This window comes from Heliconius melpomene, chromosome 11 (assembly GCF_056956725.1).
Source record: "Heliconius melpomene rosina isolate 202511_hmr_F chromosome 11, ASM5695672v1, whole genome shotgun sequence".
Classification (NCBI taxonomy): Eukaryota; Metazoa; Arthropoda; class Insecta; order Lepidoptera; family Nymphalidae; genus Heliconius; species Heliconius melpomene.
Genome location: NC_140399.1, coordinates 3994003 through 4008309, shown reverse-complemented (window position 1 = coordinate 4008309; position 14307 = coordinate 3994003). Strand labels below are relative to the sequence as shown.

Genomic DNA, 14307 nt, shown 5'->3' with positions numbered 1-14307 from the left:
AATTAGCATAACATAATACCAAATAATTGTGGGATACTTGATTCTAATTTGACTGCATGAAAATAATAATAATACGATTTTTTATATAAGTTTGGCATACTGGCAAGTGGCAACCCATACTGACATTTCAAAGTCCCTGGTGTTATTGATGTTGTTTACTTTTTTAGCATTGTACTAACTATAAAGCTGTTTACTTTAATACTGCAAAGTTATCAAGTGCATGTATGGTATAAAATTGTTCATATGATTTGGTGTTCGTAACTTGGCTTGCAATAACAATGTCGTTTTTTAAGAATGTTACATCAAGCTTTGGAATTCGTAGTCGCGACTCAATTCTCAAGGAGTCTCTTATAAATAACTTATCTGAGTGCGTAAAAGATATTCAATACAATAGTCAATTTGAAGAAAATTTTCACAGTGTTCTTGGTTCTACCGATTCTACAAATACATTATGTATGGCTTTGGAAGCTGTGTTTCTACATGGTCTCAAGGATACCTTTTTAAGAAAAGCAAAAAATGTTATTTCTGGTGATCCTGACTACCGTCCACAGTCTAGTTTTTGGCCTCTTATACTTGTGCTTTCACATAGACAAAATATTGACCAGATATCATCATTACCGCAAATCAATACAGAGATAGGCCAATGTAGAACATGGCTCAGAATAGCACTCAATGAATGTCTTTTGTCTTCATATATGTCAACATTACTTAAAAATATTTCAGCAGTAAAACCATTTTATGCCAAAACTGCCTTTGTCTGCGATTTAGAAATATTAGAAGTTGCTCAACAATTAATTCAGGGCCTAGAAACATGTGTTCAATTTAATTTACCCATAAACTCCAGTTTGTTGAATAATTGGCCTGAACAAGTTTTAATGCAAGCTGGCATCTGGGTACCGACTATGAGAGTAGCTCCAATATCTGCAGGATTAGATGTAGCAAGTACATTGTCAGATGATATAAAACCTAAACTAGCCACAACCCCAACACACAATACAAATATTACAGGATTGGGTAGAATGCTAGCATTGAATGAAGATGAAGCTTTGAAATTTATTCTTTCAAAAGACTCAAATGACTTGAAAATTAAAAATGATGAGATTAAGACAGTTGATAAAAATAAAGAAGACAACAAAGACAAAAATATAGAATCAGAACCCTCAAAAAATCCATTTGATGAAGAACCAACTACTAGCCAAATCCCAACAGATTCTATTCAAATTTATTCGTCATCTGTAGATTCCGAAGGTTTTGTCGCACCCTCTGAGGTTCTTGTAACTGGCAATTCACTGTCTGGGAAAGGTTGGTCCAATGATAGTCATGATGATCTTCATGAATCACTTAACTCGAATTCATCTCATGGAAGCAGTATGATTAAAACTCCAGAAATAAAAAGTTTATCATCTCTAATAGATAATACAAACACATTTGGTGAAACATATAGTAATACTCCCAATTTAAGGGACATAATGAAAGACATTCACAAAGAATTAAAAATAACAGCTGATGATAATGAAATTCTTGAAGTACAAGTAGATACACCACTTGAACCAGAAGATATGTCTTTACAAGGTCTCGATTTTGAGGTAGTACCCAGTTCAACTACAGGCTCGTTTACCCCTCAAGAATTGCAAAAAATGATAAAACAATTAGGCTTGTTATCTCGAGAAAAAGGTCTTGATTATCAAAATTACCAATGCAAAGGGTGCCAGGATTTATTAGGAAGCACCGTTTCCAAGGCTAAGGTCTGTGCCTTTACAGGGGAATACTACTGTTCAAATTGCATGGATCCAAATGTTTTTATTGTGCCAGCCAGGGTTATACATAATTGGGATTTTAAAAGATATCCAGTTTCAAAGAAATCAGCATTATTTTTGTTAGAATTTCAACATCATCCATGGATAGACATGAAAAAGTTAAATCCGAAAATTTACTGTGGTGTCTCAGATATGGCTCAACTGCAAGAGTTGAGAATACAACTTAATTTCTTAAGAGCATATATATTTACATGTAGGGAACCAGTCATAGAAGATTTACAAAAGCGAGTTTGGCCAAGAGAATATCTGTATGATCATGTACACTTATATACAATTTCGGATTTGGCTCAAATACCAAATGGCTCACTTGCCTCTCAGTTGGAAAAAGTAGTTAATTTTGCAAAATCCCATGTCCTAGATTGTTGGCTATGCAGTCAAAAAGGTTTCATTTGTGAAGTTTGTCGTGATTCAAAGATCCTGTATCCATTTGAGACAAGCTCAACATATAGATGTGATGACTGCTCGAGTGTCTTTCACTCAAAATGTTTGAATGAAAATTTACCTTGCCCTAAATGCAAAAGGAGACAAGAACGGACAAGTGACACATCACTGGTTGATGCCCTCCATAGTCATTTTGTAAAATAAATTTATAGCTCTATTGTAGCAAAAATATATTAAAATGTAGTATGTTATACATATGGGTAAGATTATTAAAACGAGAATGCGTAGGTCATCACACTAATAACATACTTCATATCGTAGATAAGAATAATGTGTCATAATTAAAAATTGCTTTTGTAATTAATATTCCATTTTACAATTAGACAAATTAAATAAATGATACAATTTGTTTAACATAAGCAATTTATTTTCTTACATTGTGGCTATATTCTATTACACTATAGTATATATTCCTATAAATGCATAGTAATATGAAATAATGTTAAATATATGCTCAGGTGCATCTACTATATATTTAAGTAGATTTTTAAAGTAATACATATTTGTATTAAGTGGCTTTACTATGAAGAAGTAATTATAAGGTAATATAATGACTAATATATTATAAAAGAAAAAATATAATAAATAATATATATTTAATTTTCTAAGTAGTTTTATTAATAGTATAAGATTTACATTTAATGGGCATTCATATACAAAATCCGATATAAAAATGTAAATTTTATAGAAACCTAAGAATCATACATCTGTATTCTGTACACTAATTTATAGCAAGGACATGAAATTAGGCTTTATTATATAATTGTATATTATTAAAACCTTCACAAATGCAGTAATAATAGTAGGCAAATAATTCAACTTTTCCATAATGATACTGATTCACACTACACCACCATTACTACATGAAATATTTTGTTCTTTCTATTAGGAGTCATTTATATTTTTCATGTTATGAAAACAAGGTAAGGAAAATATTTAAAAATATAACAAACAATATTGTTATGATTCTAAATATTTATCTTTTGGCAGTCTATTTACAAATAAATATATACTCACAGATTATTTTGTGAGACCGAAAATTGTTTTTATAAAATATATTCTTCAGTTCGCATTTTTAGTTAGAGGAGTCGTGGCGCAAGGGCAGCAAGTGTGACTAAAACCGACTGGTTGTGTTTCGATCTCTACTCGAGGAGATGAAATATTTATTTTAATTTATATTTGCATTTCTTCGCTCTGGCAAGGCAAAGCGCAGCGCTGAGTTCCGCCACTCAACACGTATGCCTCCAGAATTCGGAAAGTGGGGAACAGAGTGTTTTAACACTAGGTTCCCTCTGCCTACCCGCACATAGCGTGCGGGATGTTTAGTTCGATTTCTGAATTGTTACTAATTACATTTTAGCACACACGGTATCTTACTTATATATGCAACGGATTGATAAGTTGAACACCAATTGGTCCGGGAGACCAACTTAACTTATATAACAAAAATTAGTAGTAAAGTTGTTAGTTGTAGGTTTTATCTGTTCATTATTTACAGGTAATATTACACATTCCTTGTAAGAAGTATGAATGGAATCATTGTAGAATTAATGAAAATTTATGCTCTGAATATTTAGAACGAAAACATTTGAAAATGGTAGTTTTGTTAAACAAGCACAGTAAGAATATCTGGAATAAATATGTGAGGTAGAAAATTGCCGAAATTGTAGGGACGTTTTTTGAAGTAAAATTTATGATTTTCAAGAAGAGTATTGTTCTTAAAACGATAGAAATAGATATGATACCTATATAACTAACTTACCTTAAGTTTGATTTAGAAAAATTGCTTATTATTTAATTTTTTAATTTATACATGAACAATATATAAATCCATAGTTAACTTATTATCTAATTAATAACAATTTATTGATTTATTTACAAATAAAATTATGTTTAAATTCACAAGTTTTTTTTTGCAAGCCAGTATTGTTATTATTAACAATTCAAAATAATTATTCTTTAAATTAAGTTTTATCTAGTTCTGTTCAAATTTAAAATATCACTAAGAAAAGTGTCTATGTCTTGCTTATTTTTATGTTTTTGGCCTTTAGACACCTTATTTGTGTTATTTGAATGAGATCCTTCTAAATTGTATTCTTCAAAACATTCATCTAAAAGCTTCTCCGGCTCGTCTTGTTTAGTTTTTGCTTTCTTCTTTGGCTGATAACTGAGAGCGTCCTTATCAAAATCTAAGGGAACTATACCGAGGTCCCCACTGTATCGATTTTTGGCAACTTGAAGGTACTTTTTCCCTCGGACAGCAGTGAGTCTCTTATCCTGTAAAGAAATACATATTGTTAAGTCTTTTGTTAGAATTGGTAGTAACAATATATGAGTACTTCATAGATAAGGAGTAAAGGTACTTGTATAATGAGAACGTTATCAGCTTCTTGTGATGCTTTCGCACTCCCAAATATGGAACTTGTTGATAGATCTTCACTGTCACGTTCCTGTAAAAAAACGTAGATTTATATATTTTATTTTTTACATTTTCTATGATAATTACGTATTTTAGTTGTGGCGATGTGGCTGTGGGTTCAAATACCATTGATGGAAAAATTACATTTATTAAATATTTTCGATTTCATAATCGGTCCAAAACATTAACAATCCACAAAAGTTATTGTCCTTTTTCATGTTTTTCTTTCTGAATATGAACTACTATCCCATCCCGTTGATAACGGCTTTCAACGGGAGGATTTTACTACTAATATATTAAAAAAACAAAACTAAATATATTAAGCAAGACAAATGAGCTACCTTCCTAGGATGCATAACTAGCGTGACATGGCAGTGCCTGGCGGTGGCGAAGGTGCGGAAGGCGGCGATTACGGCGTCCTGGCGCAGGTATCGGTCGCCGTCACGCTCGTCGCCCACGCCCAGCATGAACTGCACGTTGTCCACCACCACGTGCGAGATGTCGTGCATGTAGCGGGCGTGCTCGACTGCCTGGTTGTAGATTATGTTATAATATTATGGTTAAATAGGCGTAACGTGATGATCACGTCGGGGTCACCAATGTGGGCTATGGGTATTATGGCGATGTTAATAATACGAGACTTCACATTCAACTCTTTTATTGTATATTTAATTTGGTTATTTATACGCTACAAAACAATAGTGAAAAATCATTTCACAATTGCTGATATAGCGTGTTTACAATTGATCTTTATAAATGCTATTAATGCAAATTATTATTAATGTTTGTGCAATACCCCTACAAATTAGTAACTACAATCATGTTCCTTTGATCTAAAAAAAATACACTTACCTCCATAACAACCTTGATTGGTTGTTGTCCATGAAATGCGAGATAATAAACGGGTAGTTTTTGAAATTCATCCGCAAACTTCGGAAACTCTTGTAGATTTTGTTCGAGGGGCACACCAGCGAATTGCTGCAACATGGTGCGGGCCAAGCGAGAGTTACGTATCTCAAAGCTACCCCACAATGTCGTTACCTAGAAACGAAAACGTTATTATATTATAAAAATAATTATTGAATAATTAAGACATATACTGTAAAAAGGTGGTCTGTCTGTTTCTGAACCTAACATAATCTATATATATAAAAGGACTTGTCCTCACTGACTGAGGTAAGACGCGCGCACAGCCGTAACCGCTGATGGTACAAACGTGAAATTTGGACAGATGTTTACTTTCGTAACCTGGACATCCACTAAGAAGGGATTTTGAAAAATTTTAACCCTAAAGGGATGAAATAAGGGTTGGAAGTTTGTATGGAAAAAAAATTAAATCGGCACCGATTTTTATAAAATTTGAAATTTAGATTTTTAAAAGTATTTAATTGGACACGTGTTTCATCGTTTTCTAGAATTAACCCCCTAAGGGTGCTAATTAGGGGTTGAAAGTTTGTATGGAAAAATCCTTAAATCGCCACCGATTTTTATAATATTTGAAATTGAAACTCTTAAAAATATTTCATTGAACACATGTTTCATGGTTTATTAGAATTCACCCCTAAATACGTAAGCGAAGCTGCGCGCGTCCGCTAGTTTGTTATAAATATCGCGACGCACTTTACAAATCTTTACTTCGTTTTTCAATATTCTAAAGAGGTTCCCCTCCTTACTTTTAAACAACAAAAATATATTCTACAATTCTACAATACATTGGCTGTCATGGCGCAGCGGCACAGCGGGTGGTTGCTAACACGCCAATTATGGGTTGCCACTCGGGGAAATGAATTATTTTCATTTTCTCTGGCTGATAACAAGAATGATATGTTCAGAAGGGCACCTAATATAATTTGTTATATGCGTACAGCGTAAAACTTATAAAAGAACCATTGTTCTAAAGCATACCCCTTGTTGTGCCAGATCAAGAGACATTTCAGCGCATAGTGTGGTCTTCCCGCAGCCGGTCGGTCCCGTGAGCACGGTGAGCTCGCCGCGACGGTGGCCACCCAGCAGACGAGTCAGCGCTGGGAAACGTTTCCATTTTACACCCCTAACCTGTTAAGCGGAATTAATTAAAATGCCAAATTTAGTTTTTCATAAATTAGTTTTTTACGTCAAAACCAAAAAGAATAAATGAAATTAATAATAATACAAATGCAGTTTAACAAATGGCTACCAATATACAAAATATTAATAGCTATACTATAGATATTTAATTTCACGGAGAAACAATTGTAATAAAAAAATATATGTGCACTCTAAATTAAGGCAAATCAATCAATCAGTTTCACGCTGTATCCCGCACACAGCAGGGTAGGCAGAGGGAATCTAGTGTTAAGACAATTCATTCCCTATTTAAGGCAAAGCAAGATTAAAATATATTATATTCAATAAAATCACCTTATCAATGTTCGTCAGTTCCGCGTACACGTCATCTCTAAGTGCTGCGAAGGTGGTAATGGAACGATGGGCAGCAGGCTTTGCTTCTGATACTAGATTCTTTAAGGACAAATTTGCTGCTGCTGCTTCGGTCGCTGTTACTAGGCCATCTGTGGGTCTAAATGTTTATAAACTATTTTTTTAAATATCGAGTTTTTTTTTGTTTTTGACGATTTGTCACGCATATAGCAGGGTAGGCAGAGAGGACCTATTGTCAACTCACTCTGTTCTTGCTTTCTGTCTGGATTCAACACAATGCAAGTTGAGTAGCCAAGTTTAATGTTGCATGCCATAAAAATAATTCACAATCTACATGATTATACATGATATGTTGTTCCACACCCCAGCCTGGGCTCGAATTTGTAGTACTGTTGTTTTTGGTTAAAGGTTATCACCTAAGTTAGAGCATTTTTTGCTCTCAGCTACTTAGGCTATCACCTAAGTAGCTGAGAGCAAAAAATGAGAAGTACTTTGTTTCTGTCCTTTTCCAGATTCAGCCGATTTCTAGCCCAAATCGAAACTACCGAAATTAGATTTTTGACTAATAATGAAACCAAACCTTTGGTCGGTCACAAATAAATTTATTCTACAATATTTACATTTTATTTGTATATTCTTCAAAATCCTTACCTCACAAATCGACACCTATCCTCTCCTAATTTTTCAGCCACAGATCTCATATTATCCCAATCTCCCCACAAACATAACTTTTGATAACTTTCAAGGGTTGGCAACAAAACTGGGGGTAAGCTACAGTTACTTAGCCAAATAAATGTACCTGTAATATTATGTAAATATAATAAATAAAAAAAATAATGCACTTACAATTTAAAAATATAATAATCATATATATATATTTTTTTTTCTATATAGAACTGTTGTGGCATACCACATCACAATGTATATGTGGTGGTTGTGGGTTTGATTCCAACTCAAGGGGGAATAAAGTTTTTTAATTGTTGCTTCTAAGCTTCAGTAGAGCTTTTAAAATAAAGAGTGGCATTGAGTCCCACCATTCAACATGCAATGTCTCAAATTAGGCAGAAAGTAGGGATCTACTATCCACCCTACTTTATTTGAGGTACAACATTAAAAAAATATAAATTAATTAAATATTTTATGTAATCTTCACACATACCTGGTACTTTACTAGCTGCTAGATGAAGAACATCTGTCATACTAGGCACAAGAATAGCTTGATCATTACGGTTTACTTTTGCAGCTCTACAGTAGAACACGCCAGCCATGTGTAAGCCAAAACTTTTGATTTCCTCCTCTTTTCCTGCTTCTACTTTTCGATATCCAACTACATTATCTAATGAATTTTTTAAAGGAAAATATAAAACTGTATGAGTTTTGGATACTCTTACATCTGATAATACTTTACAAGAATCTTGATGGAACTGCAACAAATTCATGAATTGAACTAAATTTATAAGTTAATAATTTATAAATAGAGGCCACTTGTGGCACAGGGCAAGCAATAAGTGTGTGACTGGAGAAAATGAAATATTTAATATTTTTATTTCTTTGCTGTGGTGTTGAGATAAACTTTGGCATTGACTTCCGCCACTAAAGACGCAATGCCTCCAGAATTGGGCGGAAAGTGGGGAGCAGAGTGTCTTAACACTATGCTTTTTTTGCCTACCCGGCTACATGTAGGATACAAAGTGTATTATAAATTGTCATACATAATTAACTTACTGGATATTCAAATAAGCGGAAAAGTTCTAATATGTTTTCTTCACTTAAATCTTTTATAGAGGTAGTTTCGTTAATAATATTTTCCCAGTCTTTGTTGAAATTTTCTGCATTTTTGTGTAACTCTTCAATATAATCTTTTATTGTTCCCTCCAATTTAGTTTTCTTTATTAGCCTTTCAAGTATGTTCCAGTCTCCATGTGTATTACATTTTGGGCAAAAGAAATAACCTGGAATAAATAATATTATACATAGTTGTGTAACACGCTAAGGGATGGTATATCAATAATAGTGAAAGAAATATTTACCAGTTTTCTTATTGACAAATAATCTATTTTCAGCTTTTTTGTTGTCCGTTGCTTCGGCTGAACATAACATACATTTTGTACTAAGTGATGTAAATCCATCTTGCACCGCAAACCCTTTTTGTCTTAATAGTTTTCGAATATCCGTAACCGCTATTTTAGGAATATCACTTAAATCTACATTATGTAAATTTCTCGTTTCACTTATTGCACTAAAGTATTGCTTAATTTTATAAAACTTATTATTCCTAATAATATGATACATTACAATGTTTAATAAAGATAAACAAAAACATAACCTCAAAAGCACATCTTTGTTTATTTCGCGTTTGACAAATCTTGAAACATCTTGTGTGTTGACAGATAGAAAAAATATTTAAATTATGGTGAGTACTGTATGATATGGACCTACTATTAAATATAAGATGTTATAGTACGGTACGGTACTGTATGTATACATTAACAGTAAGGCAAATTTCATTTAATCGTACTTAATACATTCGAATTTTATATCACACATGAGAAAAAGAAGAAATTATTATCGCCTTTTAATTTCTTAAAATTTAGTTCACATTTCGTTGTTAATTGAAATTTATAGTAGAATGTATTTTACAATTAAGATTTTTTTTTTATTTAAAGTTATATTTATTTATAATTTACAAATTTCTCGCACATAGCCGGGTAGGTAGAGGGACGCTGGGAACCTAGTGTTAAGACATTCCGTCCCTAATAAGACACTTCCGTTCCCCACATTCAACCAAATTCTGGAGACATTGCGTGTTGGTGGCAGAACTCAACTTTTGCTCCTTATCAGAGCGAGAATTAAAATATTAAATATTTCATTTTCTCGAGTGGGGATCGAGCCCACAACCTGCAGTATTTACAGTCACACCAATGTGTCATTGTTTAAGTTGATACCGTATCCTACACGTAACTTAAAGTAACAAGTGAAATAAAACAGAAACATAAAATATTTATATTTTTAGCTTCACTTATCTTCCTTATAATATCTCGCTGTCGAGAACAAGATAGGAGATAATTACTTACGTAAGAGTTTTTACATTTACTGTTGTAATACTTATATTGAATTGCGATTTTATTATCGAAACTTACATTACTTACGGATAAAAAGAGCATGGTCAATATGGTTAATAATAGCAGGTATGAATAAAAAAAAACAAACTTCATATACTACCTTTAACACCTTTTATTTAACGACTATATTTACACTTGCGAAAATACAAAATAGTCCTGTTTTCATAAATAAAATAAAGTTATAAAATTTCTTAATTATTATTAATGTATAACTATATAAAAATTGATGTTGTGTCCTGGATGTGATTTTTTAAAATATAATTGATAGCAAAAAATATAACTGTAGAAAAAAATAAACAAACAAATTATAATAGTGACATAAAATATGATTGGCCGTCAATAAAAAAATATATATAAAACAATAATAAGCATACATTAGTAAAGCCTGCTAAAAGAGAAATGCAAAATAATAGTCGAGACTATAAATCGGTATTACGTTTCAAAATTCACTTATAATAAAAGTAATGGAACTTATGATAAAATAATTTTACATTAACAAATTATTTCAACAATTAGAATAGCATACAGAGATTATTCTTATATAAAGTTAGTTTTTAATGATATTATTAAATAAAAATGAATCCATTCATGATTTACATAACATTCTTAGATAATATTAAGTAATTATATAAATTTGTATGTAGGGCACTTTCACATTCTAAATTACAATACTAAAAAGCATATAAAAATACTCATTGTGTCACACGATCATAGCCTAATCGTTATTTACCACTTAACATAAAACATCACTACATTTTTTCTTGTATAATAATATTGTACTATTTCACTTACACATCAAACATAAAAAATCAACAAACTATAATAAATCGCACTTTAATAACTCATATAAATGCTAATGTCAGCACTATCAAGTGTCCAAAGTCCGAGTTTTAGGAGCCATCCATAAATTACGCCACATGTTAAGGTGCAGGGGGTGAATGAAGTCATAGTGGCTAAGGGTGGGGAACGGTCCAGTTTTTTTTCCAGCTTCTGGCTGTATCCTAGGGAACCTAGTGTTAAGACACTAGGGAACACAAGGTAAGGAACTCCCTACCTTTAGCCGAACTTGTCGAGGCATTGAGATGCGAGAGGAGTGTCCAGTGGCGGAAGTCACCGCCGTGCTTTTGACATTACCTTACAACATAATATTAAGCTATAATGTATTAAAGCACGAATTTTGTAAAAATGTGTAAAATAATTCTATTATTTTTGCTTACACAAAATTCGGAAAAGGAAAATAAATATGAAATGACAAGGAAAGGCTCAAAAATCTTGAAATTCATGTGACATTACTTATCGATGGCACCTTACTCATACGAATGCTAGTACGGTGTCTGATATTGTTGTCGCTGTAGATGTTGCACGAGAGGTTGTTGTTGTTGCTGCATGGCCAGCATTTGTTGTCGCATGCGCTGCATCTGAGGGTACTGGCCGCCCTGGTTCGGTTGCATGGCGCGCGGGTACGGGGGCGCCGGCCCGCCCATACCGCCCATTGTCACGTTGGGTGCCTGCTGTAGTTTTTAAATTATGTTAAGTATTTTAAATTAAACTCTTTAATGGAATTAATCGACTACGTTTCGAACACCTTGACGGCCGTGATGCGTCACGTGAATAAGCCGGTTAAAAAGGTTCATTTAAAATGTGTAAACATCGGAAAATCTAAGATTTTATTTTCTTAAGTAATTTTCTAACTTCACGCTGTATCCCGCATATATCAGGGTAGATAGAGGGAAGCTAGTGTTAGAAGACTACCCAATTTTTCAGACACAGTGGGTTGAGTAGCGGATATCAACGTCTTCGTATATCGATATAAGAGTAGAAATAGTATGTACTATTATATAAAAGATCTCTATTAAATATTTTTTAGATGTACTACTCCATCAACTTGATTTATAATTATAATAAATTATTTAATACTATAAATGTTAAAATATATTTATTTGCATCCAAATATTTCACTACACTACACTAAACAACTAAAATAGTGGGAATACTAACCTGCATATATTGAGGTCTAGCATTTTGCCTCTGTTGTGCTAAGTACGCCTCTTGACTTGCACGACCAGTCATCATATTCTTTAAACAAAAAAAATCGCACTTAATATGTTTTACGTTACGCACAGTTGTGTTCGTGCGCCACGACTGGCATTAAATTTTAGTGTTCTAAATCATTAAAATGTTCAAGAATACGGTCAATGATAACAAAATTTCACGATGAGCGTTATTAACAACATTAACAATTTACCTGTTGGAAGGATTGCTGTCCAGGGAAACCACCCATAGCGTTACCCGCTTGCGGCCCCATTGGAGCGGCCTGACTGTTCATACCAGCAATACCAGCACCCTGTCCCATTTGCCCCATTTGACCCATTGCTTGGCCCATTTGCCCCATGCTCTGGCCCATCTGCCCCATGCCCTGCGGCATTTGGCCAGATTGTCCAACACCTTGGCTCATTTGTCCTACATTTTGTCCTATTGAGTTGACGCCCTGTGCCATTGGATTCACTTGTTGGCCCATCTGTCCCATTTGTCCTGTTTGACCCATACCCTACAAAATATTTTAAAAAGTTTTTAATAATGAATGAATATTTTAATTGATACTAATAATTTGAAATACTTTCTATATAAAGTACTCAAGGATTTTATTTAAATACTGCGCAGAATTATAACAAAAGATTTTTACACAATTTTACATGAATGGTAACATTCCCAATTGAGATAAACCATTTGATAGTACATCAAAATTTTACCTGATTCATCATTTGCTGTTGACCACCTTGCATCATTTGCTGACTGTACCCATAGCTTTGCTGCATGCCGCCATATTGACTACCAAACATTTGTCCACTCATACCACCCATTTGTCCTGCTCCCATCTGCCCTGCGCTCATTTGTCCTGCACCCATTTGAGCTGCCCCCATCTGCCCTCCAGCCATCTGATTGGCTCCCATCTGAGCACCCATTTGTCCTGGTCCCATTTGAACACCGCCCATTTGTCCCATTGGACCCATTCCTCCCATACCACCCATTGGATTCATTTGGCTGGAAGATTCCATGAAATAAATTCATTCATCAATTCAAGAGAAATAATATATTTGAAGGGCTTTTTTATATTTTACATGTCAATGAAATTATGTTACGTTGGTAAATGCAAAAACAACAATTATTTTGTTCTTCTCTTTATCTAATAATCAACCAACAATATTTTAAAATTTTAACATTTTATTTAAAACTTTTTTATACGTTTTTGACACAGTGAGTGAATGAGGTCCTCATTTAATTGTAAACGCGACGGTTATGGATGCGGTTACCATATTTTGAGGTGATTAATTATTTTCATTAGCTCGCAGTGGCCACAAAACGCAATGTCTCGAAAATTGGGCGATGCGCAGCAACAGAGTGTCTTAACACTAGGTTCCCTCAGCCTACTAAAAGCGGCATACAGTGTAAAACTAAAAAAAAAAATTTAGTGTAAAAATCATATTTTACTTCGGCTGCATTTGTCCCATTTGGTTGGGTTGCATCTGTCTTATGCCCTGACGCGGGAACGGCCCTCGCGGGTGTGGTGCCCCGGGATACCCTCCACTCTGTTGACAAAGAAAGGTTGATATAATGATATATAAATTTACATATCAAATAGCACTTTCGGTCGCTTGGTCAAGTAAAGTAAAGTGTATGACGCATGTCACATTCTAAGTGCCCTAATAGCTCTGATCGTAAGTCTGAGGTACAGTGGATTACGTAGATTTTTTAAAAGAATATATAGCTTACAGCTTAACTCGATATGTGCACTTTCTAACAGATAATTTCTCAATTAAAACCAACAGTTCCTGAGAATAGCTCAGTCAACCAATCGAACTCTTCAGCTTTATAATATTAATAAAGAAGTGTAGATAGTATAGAAGTATAGTAATACAAAATATTTAACCTGCATTTGCGACATCTGTGTGTAAGGCACTCGTTGTCTGAGCATGTTGCTAAGCGCTTGTTTCGACTGCGTGTTCGATGGCGGCGCGACACCACGCGTGTTGACTCCAGCTGAATTATATTAATTAATATTTTATTACTACATAGTGACTAATGTATGCGT

At 33.7% G+C, this 14307-nt stretch overlaps 3 protein-coding genes across 5 annotated transcripts in view; 1 reads left to right on the top strand and 2 right to left on the bottom strand.

Moving 5' to 3' along the window:
- Nucleotides 1-108: 108 nt before the first annotated feature.
- On the top strand, nt 109-2866 carry LOC146534431 (uncharacterized). Its single transcript, XM_085193426.1, has one exon. The coding sequence runs from the start codon at nt 279-281 to the stop codon at nt 2400-2402; it is 2124 nt and encodes a 707-aa protein (XP_085049552.1). The 5' UTR covers nt 109-278; the 3' UTR covers nt 2403-2866.
- On the bottom strand, nt 2841-9472 carry mtDNA-helicase (mitochondrial DNA helicase). The gene is made up of 10 exons (XM_085193427.1): nt 9126-9472; nt 8821-9047; nt 8255-8519; nt 7747-7894; nt 7078-7234; nt 6583-6732; nt 5530-5718; nt 5019-5207; nt 4622-4708; nt 2841-4535 (listed from the first exon to the last, which is right to left on the bottom strand). The coding sequence occupies exons 1-10, from the start codon at nt 9385-9387 to the stop codon at nt 4230-4232; spliced, it is 1980 nt and encodes a 659-aa protein (XP_085049553.1). The 5' UTR covers nt 9388-9472; the 3' UTR covers nt 2841-4229.
- An 837-nt stretch (nt 9473-10309) lies between these two features.
- Nucleotides 10310-14307, bottom strand: part of LOC146534429 (mediator of RNA polymerase II transcription subunit 12-like) — a 30263-nt gene continuing 26265 nt past the window's right edge. For all 3 annotated transcript variants that reach the window (XM_085193421.1, XM_085193422.1, XM_085193423.1), the window contains 6 exons: nt 14146-14255; nt 13707-13804; nt 12968-13259; nt 12463-12765; nt 12216-12293; nt 10310-11728 (listed from right to left, as the gene is read on the bottom strand). In XM_085193421.1, the coding sequence (XP_085049547.1) occupies nt 11540-11728; nt 12216-12293; nt 12463-12765; nt 12968-13259; nt 13707-13804; nt 14146-14255 (1070 nt within the window). In that variant the 3' untranslated portion in view covers nt 10310-11539. The remainder of the gene's footprint in view (nt 11729-12215; nt 12294-12462; nt 12766-12967; nt 13260-13706; nt 13805-14145; nt 14256-14307) is intronic.